The sequence below is a fragment of the Dromaius novaehollandiae genome, chromosome 1 (assembly GCF_036370855.1).
Source record: "Dromaius novaehollandiae isolate bDroNov1 chromosome 1, bDroNov1.hap1, whole genome shotgun sequence".
Taxonomy (NCBI): Eukaryota; Metazoa; Chordata; class Aves; order Casuariiformes; family Dromaiidae; genus Dromaius; species Dromaius novaehollandiae.
In genome coordinates, this window is record NC_088098.1 from 29,380,056 (window position 1) to 29,395,046 (window position 14,991).

At 36.8% G+C, this 14,991-nt stretch overlaps 1 protein-coding gene across 3 annotated transcripts in view; it reads left to right on the forward strand.

Annotated features, from left to right (window-relative positions):
- Nucleotides 1-14,991, forward strand: part of PPHLN1 (periphilin 1) — a 75,971-nt gene that overhangs the window by 60,085 nt on the left and 895 nt on the right. Inside the window, exon 10 of one of the 3 annotated variants that reach the window (XM_064507967.1) lies at nt 3,347-3,500. The exons of the other annotated variants lie outside the window; for them this stretch is intronic. Within the exon in view, the coding sequence (XP_064364037.1) occupies nt 3,347-3,382 (36 nt within the window). The 3' untranslated portion in view covers nt 3,383-3,500. Of the gene's footprint in view, nt 1-3,346; nt 3,501-14,991 lie in introns of those variants that run through there. 3 annotated transcript variants of the gene reach the window in all.

Below are 14,991 nucleotides of genomic sequence, written 5' to 3' on the forward strand. Positions count from 1 at the left end.
ATTGAAAGTGTCTAGTCTACTGCAAGGGCTGTTCCCTCTTTGCTATATCTATATTGATTCAAATAGATTTTCATTCATGGAGACATAATTTTTGTATGTATGTATGTATTTTTGACAGTTCAGTGAAAATATAAAGTTAACTCCTTGTTTGTCTTAGACCTGCACTATGCTTCAGAGACTTCCAAGAAAGTAACATCTGGTTTACAACAGGCTCCGGTTTCTCTCCTTATTCTGTGTGTAGACCAGTCTGTTCACTTTTTTGAATCTTGACATTTCTTGTAAAAATTGTCCTTTCTACTTTGAGAAAAGTAGGATTTGATCACTTATAACCCTTTTGTTAGAAGTGATTTTGGGTATTTTTGAAAGTCTACTATCTTTATAGGAACATGGCTCATCTGTTTCTTTGAGAATTCTTGTGACAAGCTTCAGTTTTTGTTCAGCCTGTTGCTGTTTGACCAAGTGTTTCTATACAGTGACACTATTCTTGAAAAATATATCAGCTGAAGAAGGATATTAAGATATGCAGAGGTCTGTTAGTGTTAAAGTGATAAGTGATGAACTTGTTTACATCTGTTGTGGATCAGGTAAGGTTTTAAAAGGGGCAAGGTCATAACGGGTTAACTAAGTCTGAATGCTTAAAGTATCTTATGTCAGGTGAGGTTTTATGTGTATAAGGTTACAAGTTTTCATTGGTGTATTTGCAATTCGTTTAGGTATGGATTGCTTAGCATGTATGGGTAACTTTTAAGCAAGTTGCTTTTTACTGGATCCCTTAAAGCTGCTGTACATGTTTTAAATGAAAGTTCTCAAAGAACGCCTGTACATACGTGTATACAGTGGGCAGTGTTTGTTTCTGTTCTTTAAGTAACATGTCCATTTAGTTACGAAACATACCGTGGCTTTGTTTTAGTTTTTGAAAGCAATGCATGAAATATGAATTCCTAAATTGTTCCATTTTTTATAACAAGGTAATACAAACACACTTAGATAATTCAATTGACATGAAATATTTTTTTAATAAATTTCTGATTTTTCAGGAAGTTAGGTTATAAAATGAGAGCTTGAGTGAAGGCTTGGGGGTAGGGTAAGACTTGGATAAAATAGTAGTGATGGTAGCAGTGAGTATAATGAGATGCAGTAGTCTTTCATTATGTATGTGTTAGCTAACTGTGAAGCCTTTGGAGCTGGAAGAGTGATGTGGCTTTGTCTGTGGTGTAGTTTGCTGAGCAATATAGAACTAAAGAGATGAGGTGAACAAACAAGAGGTTAATATGAAAAAGAGGTAAGATGAAACAAGTCAATGGGTCATATTAAAACTATTTTTTTCTTGATTAAGAGTGTATGTTACTGGCTTAACCTACAGAAGACAACATGCTTTTTCTTTTTTTTTTTTGTATGAAACAATTCCTATTATTGTGCCATACAGTCCCTGATGTATTTCCAATGTACTTTTAAATAGAATAAAGTATCCTTTGGTTGGCATGCAAATCAATGTTTTTTGGATAGTAATCCTTGAAATAGCAAAATGTCACACCTGATGATTTGAAAATAGAAAGTCTGCATTGTTTATAACCTTATTTGATTTTAAAAATGAAAAGCCCACTGGAATTTCTGAATGAAATGAGAAAATGTCATTCATATTCATTGTGAGTTTTTCTGTTGAATGTGACTTGGTCTGTTCTAAATCATTACATTTTTTTCTTCATTTAATTCTGTTTCCAGACAGTGTAGTTCAGCCAGATCTTTACTAGCATGAATTATTTTTGTAAAAAAGTTCTGGAAAGCTGCACAGAGTGAGGAATGCCTTATTTTTCAGGATATGTTTGTACGAACAATCCCTGTCTATTCTGTATCTTTGAGAGCACATGGTAATCTTGTGTGAAGTAAGGTTAAAAGGTAAATGGCATGGTACTGTTTCTTTTGGCTATTGCATTAAAGTGTTTGACCTTTTGAAACCTATTTTTATCTTAGGCAGTAAACTGTTTAGTTCTGCTTATCAAAAGAAACTTCGTTGCTCTCTTTCCATGCTGTTCTTACCCAAAACACACTGTATTGCTCCAGCATCAGTAGACTTTATCAGCAAGAGCTATTACTCTGTTTAGATATATAGCTTTAAAAAAGTTTATTTATATTGTAACATTACATTCTGTTCAAGAAATACTTTCATATATAGCTCCATGGTTTCCAGTTTCATTATCTAGTTCTTTATCTTCTGTTGTATTACCTCCGTATTAGTACAATGAATAATCTAAAATTCCTGCCCCCAAATTTTGCTTTTGAGGACTGTAAATCTGTATAAGTGTCATGATTATAAAAAAGTAAAAGACAGAAAAAGATTTAAATTGGTCAAAGATAGAATAAATGCATATTCAGTCCATTTTAAATTAAATTTTAAACAGTTTTTCAATGGACTGTATAGGATTATTCAGCTGGTGGGAATTCTCCAGCAAAACATTTTGTTTCACAATAATTATCATGAATTCTTATAGCTTTGGTAAATACATATGAGAAATTATCTTTGCAGTGAATAAAGATATAAAATATTACATAACTATTAGAAATATCATGGTATTGTTTGAGATTAGTAAGCTCTATTACAGAAGGAGCTGGTAGTATTAGCACTTCTTGTTATAGCCTGCCTTTTTTACAGATGCTTATCTTTTCCTCAGATTTTAACTGTGTGGCTTGACACATTTTGTTTTGGTATCTGCCCTAAAGTGAATTTTTTTAGAATATTCAAGCAAGAGTTTGTATAAAGATAAGGTTAATGTGGCAAAGTAAGTATGCTTGCAAATATTAACAGATTTCTTGATTTTTTTTTTTTTTTTGAGGATGTCTTCTAATCATCAAGGTGTTGGTGATACTTAGAAACTTTATAAAGTGTTAGCTGAACTAAGGATCAAAATCACACCTTTACTTCCCTGTGTGATTTGTTGAAGTTCTATGTATTGGAATATTGACCAGAGATAGAATGTACTGCATCTCTGAAGTGACCACAATTCATAAAGCTGCTAATGACACTCAGCATGTCTCTTTGGCCTGCAGGAAGTTGACTGAGTTGCTGGACAGCAGATAATTTATTTTAATCTAATCTTTTTTTATTGACTAATACGTTAATTTACTAGATGCTTTACCATTGTTACAAGTAAAAAAAAGCTACTTGTGCCATTAACAGCCTCCCTATTTTACACTGAGAGTAAATAAGATATTCCATGAAATAAATCTAGGAACACTAAATCTAGAACTACAGTATAGCTATCTTGTGCAAATTTTGTCTCTTGGATATTAGAAATATCTCAGTTATTTGTTGACTTAGTGAATTTGTTGTATCATGCTTTTTTCAAAGTTTACAGATACCAGGCATCACAGGACGCTGCTATAAGCTATCTGAAGAATAGAGCACTAAAGCTAGACAAACACACACGAGAAATCCTGTTTGATGATCCCAGTTTCTTGTATACGTCATAATACTTTTTGTAAGGATTGACTGAAACCAGACTCTGAAAGATTCAAAACTGTTCAGTGGAGGTCAGAACCTGAAGACAGGTGAACACTTCAAAAAGTCATGGGTATGTTCACATATCTTGCCAAGTTCATTTCATTTCAGTCCTCTGTTAGTTGACCCCATTAGACAACTTCTGGAAAATGTTCAGTGACACTAGATTGAACAGTGCAGACATTCCTTTAATGAGTTTGATAGTTGGCAGTTCTTGTGCTGAGATGCTGCAGCATTGCTCAACTATCTTAATAATAAAGGCTTGTAACAAGGAAATAGAAATACAATATTCTAAGGCTCAGAAGATCTTTTTAAACAGAAAATTTGCTAGTTTTTCACATGGAAAAATAGTTCACAATGAAAAGATAAATGATTCCCAAGCTTTTTGAACTGGCTAATAACTGTAATTCCTCAATATTTCTTATGAACTATAATTTCTCCTAATCAAATCTCTAATTGAAATTACTGTGGGCACAGTCAGTAGTGTATCTACTGAGTAAATGCAGAACTCCCACTTATGTTCCCTTGTACCACAATTTGGTAACTGCTGACCTAAGATATATGATTTACTAACCATAAGAGAGTGAATCTTTTCTCCTTGTGGCTTTTTCTTTAGAGAGGCATGCTTTTTATTTTACTGATTTTGGATAGGATTTACAGCTGTGAATTGAAGTGGAAATAGTAAAATTGTGGGAATGGTTTCAGAACGAGAAATAGTTTGGGTGTTGAATGCAAAAAATACAAAAAGAAGGAATATATTTGCAGTAAGAAATGAAGCTGGATCATGCAACTGTTCTGATGTCCCCAAGACCATTATGAGATATAGTAGCTTTACATTCTGCTTCTTTGAATATTTCATATTTGACTGAAGATGCCTGCTGTGGTATGCAATTGATTAAGCACAGATCCTGTCTGCTTTGTCTAGGTAGCAATTCTGTGAGTGGTCCCAAATGAGCCCAAAGAGACTAAATACCCTAGTGAGGCTGCAGACAAATGACCTCTCTGGATGTCATCTATAGCTGCTCTCTCACCCTGTCATAGGCAGTTTCTCCCTATAGCCCAACTGATCTCTTAGCGCATGACCAAATCAGGCTGATTTTGTCAAAAAATGGATTTAAAGAGTAGTCCTGTATGGTGCTGGTGCACAGCTAAAGTGGGGTGATGGTTTCTGGCATGGGGATGGTGGCAGGTGGGAAGGGGGAATAGTCTCTTGAGCAGTCACAGCTGCACATGGAAAAGGATATCCGTACATAAGCTAGAAAAAACCTACAGAAGTCTTCAAAATCATGGCCTTGATTTACATTTTCCTTTATTAAATGTTATATTTGAAATGAGTAGTTAGGTAGATGATGAGAGTGACTTTATTTAGAGGATAGAGATAGGACTGTGACTACAACACGGAAAAAATTTTTGATTAATTATTTAGGCGCTAATAAAACTGATTTGTGAGGCTAGTACAATGTGTGAAGTAATTCTAAACTTTCAAAAACCTTGAGGTTTAACATAAACTAAGTAATAAAATATTGGTAATCTAAGTAATTGTTTTTCTTGCAGCTGTTGCATTTTCTTTCTGAAAAAAGCTGTTCATTGCATACTGTATGTATTGTGTGTAGTATTTTCCTTATACTACATATGTGATGAAGAAAGCAGCCCTTGGCATGCATATCAAAATCTGCTTTAGCATTCTTTTTAACCACAACTTTAAAAAGAGAGTGATGAAGTTGCTGTTTAGGCTCAGTGATAGTGAGAAACCATACTCCTTAAAGGGCTGCTTCTTAAAATCATAGATCCACTAACTTTGACTTTGTAGTAACAATGCATTTGCCACTTATTAGGTGACTTATAAGATAAGAGCTACTCTTTAACTAGAAAATGAAGATTCTTTTTTTCCTCTCTTGCTGCTCGCTTATGTTGTGCCACTGAAGAAAATGTGATCAGCACCTTTAGGATAAAATTAACGCTTACCCGTTGACAAAAATAGGCTCCCTCAATGAAGAATGCTGCATCTGAGAACATTCATAGCTGAGGATATTTGTTGAAATTGACAGCATCAAGAGTTTTGTTGAGGGAAAAACTAATCACAAGTCACTTCTTAGTAAAAACTCATGGACTGTTGCTGATCTTGACTGCAGCACGGTGCATATGTGTGGTTTTTAAACTACTGTACTCTTCTGTATAAAAACATTTGTATGTTTTTATAAGGAAGAATGGTTTGTCACGTAGCTATTGCCATTAATACACCGCCCGTTCTGATGAAGCTTAAATGAATATTGCTTTTCTTTAGGGTCAGTGGACATGATAACTGAAGGTTATTAAAGCATTTCTAACAAGAGAATTAGCATAGACAAACAGAGTCTTCTGTAGATAAACTTCACCCTTCCTGTTTTGGATGGAGCAATAAGTTTACTGTGGAACAGATTTAGGAAATAGCTTTCCATCAATTCTGTATTTTATAAATAAATAGTTACAGGGCGAGGTCCTTCCTTTGGCATAAAGCTGATTGTTTCCTGTTTAATCCTGAAATGGTGCATTTCAAGTACTGGGATTTTTTCAGCATGTATCAGAGAGGAGAGCTTTTAGGATTTTGTTTTAGCTTATGGTTCTATGAAAATGCAGTTTCTGGACTATAAGGTCGTTACAGAGCAAACAGGGAAATGAATAGGTATTTAAATTGTTGCTCTTTGAGACAATTTTTTGTCTCAAAAGATTTATCTATGAAATTTTTTGTAGCTGGATATTCTTAAACGTGAGTTGAAAAGTATTAGTGATATGTCTTTACGAGATTGTCAATACTTCTAGAAAAGTTTAGAAACTGAGGAATTGTGGTTGCCTGTATAAATATGAATGCTTTGAGTTCAGCTTTATCATCTGCTTGCAGAAGGCATACACTTTCTGTAAGAACAGAGCTAGAATTTATATTAGTTTAAGGTACACAGAAGTTAATATATGAAGTAACACTACCCTCATCCAACACATCTGTTGTAAAGAAGGCCATGAAATCTAGGCCACACACAAGCTGGTCTCCAAGGGCCTGTAGTTGGTGTTAGAATGCTGTTATTATGTGGTCTGATTGGTTTGGTAAGGAATTATCTCCAGTAAAACCATGTAACATAATAGTCTTCGCTCTCCCACATGGGAACTACTTCTGCTTTACCGAGCAAGGCACTTCTTGAAGTAATAATGCACTTGCTATTGCCAAAATGTAACATTACATGAAATGTATTCTGTCATAAACATTTTTGTTCTATATCAGTTCTTGTTCATTTAGACATTCACTTAAAGTCCTCAACTGAGGTATTGAAGTTCATTAAAGTAAATATACTGATTTCCTGGCAATATATTTTAAGTAAATTTCTTACTTTTTATTGAAAGCTTGTTTGTAATAATTTCAGAGTGATTAGGAAGTATTTAGAAAGTGTAAGATTTCATAAATAAAATTCTGTTCATAAATTAAATTCTCTTCCTGAACTTTCCTAAATATTCTGAATTAATTTTATGGCCAGGAAATACAAGTCATAGTAGTTTAAATATTATCTTGCAGTGTGCTGAATACTTCCTATGTGATGATATACTTTGCCTGTTCATGTTGACTTAAAAGAGAGTTGAGAGAGCTTGATAGTTCATACGAACAGATTGCTAAATAGTGCCAACTCAGTTGGCTTTTTGGTATTATTGTTCAGAACAATAGAGCCTCAGCCTGCAGCTCTATCCTTGTTTTGTAACTAGAGTTGTAAACACTTGGTACAATTATTGAGGACTTGTCTTTTTAAGTGCTTTGTATTTTTATTATTTTTGGCTCTACTCAACCGTGACATACAAAAGCTGCCTGCTCCATCTTTATAGTCATCTGAAGCATTCAGTAAGTGCACAAGCAAATGTAATTTTGCATTTGAGTAGGGAAAAGGAAGCATAGGTTGAGGAGGGGCTGAGAGGTGATGGTTAGAAAGACTATTGCTCAAAGAGCAGTTTTGTGCAACAAATCTCGAGAAAGCAAGGCTGACTTGCTGAACACAAGGCTTATGGCTGGGCAAGGCAGTATGGCTCTTTGTTAAGGTGCTCCTTCAATTACTGCACACTTGAGCCAGTCATGCTCTTCTCCCGAGCTACAGTAGACTCTGTCCTGTGTAAACCCTGTGTAATTGTACTGTAATTGTAGAAGTGTCACCAAGGGCATGATTTGAAGCAAAGGAGCATCTGGGTGATGCGTTGAGCCTGAACTGGAGATAATGGTTCCATCAGTGTAATACACAACGTGGAAAAGACCAGAGTTGTGTGTCAAGGCCCAAGCCGAGTTTTTAGTCTAAAAATATGCACGTGTAAGCTGAGCAGAGAGATTGTTATGTAGACGTAGAAACCCAAACTCAACAATTTTGAAGAGCCCTTTTCATAGTAGAATTATACTTAAAAATTGAGGTAGAAGTCTTGCAGTGGTGGTGTTTTAGACTGCATCTTTCTCTTTCAGATTAGATTAATCAAAGGAGCAAATAAAAAAACAAATAGGAGATAACGTCTCCCAGAAGTAAAATGCTACCAGTCAGCTGATGAGAAACATGTTGGCCCTGTGCAGGGAGCAGTGCGTGGCTCTGACAGAGCTCAGTGCTGAAAAGCCTTAGCTGCCTCTCCTGGGGGCCTCCTTGGAGATGCTGTGGCTCCCAGCTCCTGGTCTTGCTGCATCTCTCACATGCCATGCGTATGCTGTTAATCTCAGCGTTTAAGGACAAAGCAGAGTTCAAATTAGAATTCATGCTTCTCTTAAAATGATGGCTATATGAGCATCTAACCCATGTAAAAGACTTCTAGCAAATCTTTGCCAGGTATTTAAATGCCAGAAGTTTTGTTTTAACCTTTTTGAAAGCTGATTAAATCTATTGAACCAGGAATTTGAAATTTCCAGTGGGAAGGGAGGCAGAATTTCATTTAAGTGCAAATAACTTTCATGTTTTACGCTTCAATAAGTAACAAATTCACATGGAATGGTTCATTATTTATATAGTAGATTAAATAACTTGTTTCTCCTGATTTGCATTTCAATGAATATCTAATTGGCCTATAAACATTGATTAATGTGTGCCAAAATTATTACACAGATTCAAGGCAAAATTGTTAGTGCGTATTTAAGAAAGAGGTGGAATAGACTTGTTGATGTTTCATAATTAAAAATTGTATACCTCTATAGTATCCAAGTATTAAATTTGTCACACATTAATTTAGCTTTTTGTAACCGTGAAAAATTGTTCATCTTGTCTGAAGACCGGTTTTAAATGTCTTAATCATGGAATTGTCTGCAAGTCATTTAATGCCAGTTCTGAACATTGCTTTCAATATGGAGCTATTTTACACGTAAACATAACAGTATAATTATCTTTCCCCTGTGGCAGTGAAAAATTCTGTTTATACTTTCAGTGGACCATTAGCTTATTGTACTTGAGGAGAGTAAATTTAGGTTATCTTAATAAAGTCTAATTTGCACAGTTGAGAAAAATCTAGGAGTGTGTGTGTGTGTGTGTGTGTGTGTGTGTGTGTGTATAAAAGTGATTTGGGGAGAGGTAATAATTCCTTTTAAAAGATGTCTTTGGCAAGTATATCCCTTGAAACTACTTTGGTAACAGAACTACTGAAGTCTCTGAATGTACAGTAGCATCCCTATTTGTTAGAACTTGCATTCACAATTACAATGTGAAATGTCACTGCATATGCAATTAGCTTAGAGTTAGGTCTAAATTACAAAATTTTTTGGCATAGTTCTTTTAGTTAGGAGTATGAGAAAATCATTCCTTGCAGTCAGTCCACTCGTGCTGGGAAAACCTGGTGTAGATGTGGCTGTGTTAAGAGAAGAGTACTTTTGTCAGATTTATTTTAGGTCTGCTGGGGAGGAAAGGCTACTACTTCTGGAGGAAATAAAAAGCTGGCTTATACCACCAGAGGGCTATACCAGCCTGGCTTTCTTGGTTTAGCTGGGGGAACAAAAGTTACCTCTGACAAGCCCAGAGGAGCCCTAGAGCTTCATTGAAGCAAGAGAAGTTTCAGGCAACTTGCTCTTTCATTAGCTGTGTGTCTCGAGGGTTATGGTATGGCTCTCAAACCTGTGCTGTGCCCTGCAAGTTCAAGCCCTGCCTTTGTCAGAAATAATTATCAGTGAGCATATTGCTTCTCCCCTCCTTGTATGGGGGTTTCGATACCTGTGGGAAATGTGCCCTTTAGTAATTGAAAAGGATCTTTCTTCTGAAGATAATACATTACATGAGTTCTTACATGAATCACAGCTACAAGATTGTGATTGCTGGGCATGTTGGATCTTCTCAATGATGAGTTAGTATCTAAGGTTGTAGGCTCTTTAGTGTGGTTTCTGAGCCACAGCACCAACTTTTCTTCCCCCACTTGAAATGAGCCTTGAGGGCCTTTGGCCTTCGGGTGAGGAGCAGAGAAACAGGCATGTCTGAAGATAAGCATTGACTCACAAGCACTGATGGTGGGGAGTATACATACGTTGCACAGCTGCTCAGAGAGCCTTGAGTTGCTTCCCAGGGCTGTGGTAAAGCAGTGCTGGAGGAGGTGAGACAGTGGTAGCCGAATCTGGGAAATATAAGGGATGAAAAGGATTTTCAAAAAATGAGGGAAAGAAGGTGATGGAAAAGAGCAAGGAATTACAAAAGTGAAATTTCAGATGAAACCAAAGGCATCAATTTTGCTTGCTAACTCATCACATCCACTGAATGGATGTGGTCGTCATTGTGCCAAGATGTCCTGCCCTCTGTTCATGGGCAGAAGTACCACCTTTTGCACTGAGCTGAATTTGGCAGCCTCTTGCATAAGGCTGCTTGAGACTTGTGTGCCTGAGTCCCTTGATGATTCCCTTTCAAGAGGATGCCTGTGTGTGTGCTGGGAGCAATGAGTTCGAAAAAGCCATGTTCAATCAAGCTCATACCTGGAGGAGGCAGTCATGATGTTAGCATTTATTTAAAGCACATGCATGAGAACAATTCTCCCAGAAATGAGAGAAGAAGGTTCAGCTGAATCATTTCTGTGAGGGAGAGGAGAAATCTCCGTCTCCCATTTCCTGCTCAATTGTGCTGTCTACCCGCTGTGGACATGGGAGACCCAGAGGCTAACTACTAGCCTATTGAGGACGGTCTTCCTGAGGGTCCTTCCAATAGCCAACTCCTCTCGTTTCCCGCTTCCCCAAAGGCTGCTTAGAGCCGAAGCTGTAGTTTTAGCTGTTCTGAATCCTCTCAAAGTGGAAAAGCCTTTCTTTGCACAGACTGTAGAGAGAAACTGCCATGGGCTGAAATAAGGTTTGTGAATACCTCCTTTCTATCTTCCTTATTTTTCCAGGCCTCATCTCCTTTGTATACCATGTTTACTCTTGCTGTTAAAATTAAGCTGCTCTTCAGCCAGGAGTGCAAGACTTTTGCGACCAAGAAGACAGAGTTTCTGATTCTGCTCTTCTGTGGGCTATAGTCTCTTGTAAGGAAGGAAGTCTTAAGTTCTGGTTTCTTCTCTCACTACTGTTTATGTATGTTACCCAGTGGCTATGTTGTTTGAAATGTGCAAGCAGTTCCAGAACAAGTTTGGAAAAGAGTATCAGGCTGTGCTAGGCAGAGAAAGGAAATGATGTAGAGTCTGTGAGTGGATGGGCATGTCACCAAGGTATTCCCTAGCTATGTGTGATTTCATCCATACCCAGGGTTCAAACATATGATCAAGCTATGGTGATGGTGTTTTCCACCCACCATCTGAGCTGTTCAGTGTGTATTATTTGATGTAAATCAAGACCACTATTAGGTCTTCACCACAGAAGGTGCATAGCAGTCTAAAATGTTAGCACTCCCCAGCTGCTTGCTTCTCTTTTTCCCAATTAGAGTTTAGTGACCCAAAGCTGAGCTGGAAGAGGACATTATGGGAAGCAGAGAGTTGAATTAGGGAGTTCTCAAAAGTTCCATTTTGCCTGGTCAGTTCTAGGGCTTGATCCCTTCCAGCCCGTGGGCAGAACAAGTACCTGCGGGCAGTAACACTTTTTATTGTTCCAGCTGGATCTGGAAGTAAAGGTCTGCCCAGGCCTTTACCTATACTTAAAAAGTTCCAACAGTGCAACTTTTGGTTTAGCTTTTTTAAATATATGAGGAGTGTTAACTAACATGCTCCATCGTCACGCCTTTAGATTTGTGTCTAGACACAAGCACTTGTACAGAGACTAGCACAGTGGAGTGTAATGGAGCCTGTAGGCTGCTACTGTATAAAAATAAAAGCTAAAATGCCTTAAAAATAAGGAATGATATATGCATAGTCATATTTGTGATCCTCAGAGCTCAAGGGTGCCAGATTTGCTGACTTTGGAAATCTTTTCAAAGAGAACTTGAGTTCAGCTTATGCACATCTTCATAGGTAAATCAGCTTTTTTTTCTTTCTCAATAGAACAACTGTTTCTCTTCCTCCTTCATCTGCTTGTTAAAAGTGCTCCACATTCTTTCCATTATGCTTGTGCTGTAGCTTAGGTCAGAGAATAAAAGTATGTTACGGCCTCGGTAAATGATCACCCTGTGGCTTTAGATGTTTTTAGGATTACCTGACGTGTATCAGACAGAATAACCATGCTTTGGTATTGTTCCCTTTCTTGTCTTTGGATACTGACATATTATTTCTTCTTTCATCACACATGGAATCATTTTCAGTGTTCAGTTCCAGATGTTTACAGATGAGTTTTCCATGGTCTGGGCTCAAAATCAATATCTGACAGAATTTTAAGGATATGGATATTGTGAAACTTTGGGTCACAAGTTCTTCCACTATTCTTCTGCAACAAAGAGTTGATCTTTAGCATGTGACTTTACTTGTTCAAAGTCTTCTCTGCCCTTCCCTTTTTTCCTCGAACTTCACATTCTCTGCCTGTTTCCCAGAAATAGCCGCTTCCTCCTTCTCTGTGGAGAAGATGGATTTTAATACATAAGGCCACCATCTTCTTTCTCAAGAGCTTTGAGTACTTTAGCAAACTTTTCAAATAGCTGATTGTACTGTGAAGCTGTTGTGCTGTCTCCTGTGATTGATACATCTGGTCTTTACTCCCTTCTGCAAGGCAGAATAGGGAGGTTGGTTGTGTCATACATTGGCTTTGGAGAGAAACTGGTTTATGAAGTTCCTATTTCCACTCCACCACTGCGGTTCACGGCTCTTTTCAGTTCTGCTGATGAGTCTGTTTTTAGAATTGAATCATTAAACTTGCATTAATTGTGGGGGAGGGAAGGTGATTTGAATAGGAATCGTTTCAGTGATGCAATTTATGTTGCAGCTATACAAATAGGCTTATCAGCACAACTGAGGAGGAGGCAAATGCAGGAGGAGAATCAGAATTAGCAACCAGGGTAGCAAATTAGTTGAAAGAAAATTATTCACGTATTTGTTGCTACAGGAGCTGGAGCTATTTCCTTTCTTTTCTCTTGCTAGAATTGCCTTCCTGTTCCACTTCCTGCCCTCTTCCCCTATTTTAGGTATACTGTCTTTGCTGTTGTTTTTTTTAAGAGGTCTTTTGCCACAAAGTATTGAAAGCTTCCATCTCTTGTATTTGGCTTGCAGATTGTTGTGTCATTAAATGACTTCGCTGTCTCCAGACATGATGATGATGGCTGTCTTGATTCTCCTTTCAGTCTTCTATTGTGAAATTTTTGGAAAAAAAAGTTACCTAGATTAGGCTAATATTTACATGTAAGGATCAAAGAATTATATCTGTGTCAGTTCTCTGTGGCATGTGTGAGATAAATAGCAAATAGCACTATTTGCCATGAATTTGAAGAGCAATTAAAAGTAGAGTACTTCCTTCAGTTGTCCCTTTTGGGCACCTTCCAGTGCAAAAGACAGAGCAGCGTGTCTGTGATCTCTATTAGTGTCAGTATTTCCCTTGTGTCAGCGTTAGTTTACCTGTGGAAGATCATTCACACTTCCTTAGTCTGAACACTTCAAAGATGATAAAGTAGGACAAATAGACATGAAAACAGAAAAAAGTATTTTTGAACTATTTCACCCAAAACATAATGGCTCTGGGGGTGGAAAGAGAACTTTCAAAAATCATGCTGTGAAGGTGATAACAAGCATGCTGCAAGTACTTGAAAGGCAGGAGGTATCCAAAGCCAAATACCATCTGTCTGTCATATGGCTAATCAGATACAGGATATTTTCCTGAACTTTTACCTTGGAAAGAATCTGAAAAAAAATGGAAACAAAATTTGCTCTGTTTGAAGTTCTCTTAGCAAGTACCATATTTCACTAGGTGTGAAAAATGAACTCTGCGAGAGTCTGCATTCCTTATTATTTTGCTGCTGAAAAAGCTAAATCTACAAAGTGGAAAATGAACCCAATGTCAGAAAAAATAGCACGTACACACTGTCTTCTCTTATAGGATATTTTGCTCAACTTTGTTTTGTCTTGCTCTCTTCTTTTTGACTTAATCTCTCTCGAAAATTAGTTCCTCCCAAAAGGCTTTCTTTTATTTGTCAGCTAGTGTTTGAAAAATGAGTCCTGTTTTAAACTGTTATAAAATGTTTGATGTCAAACATTTCACAACAGTCATTCTTAAAGGCATTAATTAATGCGTTTCTGAGAATAGTTTCATTAGTGTGCAGAATGCATTTTTTTTCCTGTTCTCCTGACATGAATGTTGTTGAGCTCTCTTGGATTTGTCCTTATGAATAAAGTAGATCTTTTTTCCTAACAAGGAATTAATTATATATGATTATATTATTTGTGTCCATAATTTAGATAAATGTGGGAGGATGGTTTTGTGTAAGAACCAAGTTCTAGCACAAGCACACTTTCAGCATTAAAAGATATGATTATCAAAGTATGATTACTTTGAGGAATATCAAAATTTTAGGTTTTTTTTTTCTCTCCTGAAGAAATAAAGCTGATTTGTCGTCACTCAGAAGTCCAGTGTATTTTCTAAAAGGAAATTGAGCAGAGGGATGTGAAAATGAACTGCATCTGGCAGTGGAAGAATTTCTGACACGCTCCTGTTTTGGTGGGGTTTTGGATTAATAAACTTAGCTAGAATTTGAAGGAAAAAAAAGGAAAAGAAAAAGAAAGGATTTAGGCCACTGACTTGCTTTGAAAACCTCTGAAGATCATAGTCAGACATTTGTTTGAAAAGCAGTTGTAGTGATATGGGAAGTTCTCAACAGTTGTACATAGCTGATTTGCAAACTCTTCTTTTGCTGTAGTACGAGATCAGATGGTTTCACATAAACCACCGCCAACGTTTCTTTAATGAAGACGCATCCCTTAGTGATTGAACTACCAATACAGTCAAACTAATTAAAATTATATTTGTCAAGGACTTATATGAGGAACAGATATCCAACAAACAGATTTGGTGAAACTATTTGAATGTACTTGTTTTTAAAGTATTATGAAAGATTGCCAAGTAAGTTATCATTACCTCAAATAAAGATAGAGATTACCAGGCATGTCATGGTTAAATTCATTTTACATATTTTTGCACTCAAAATCTA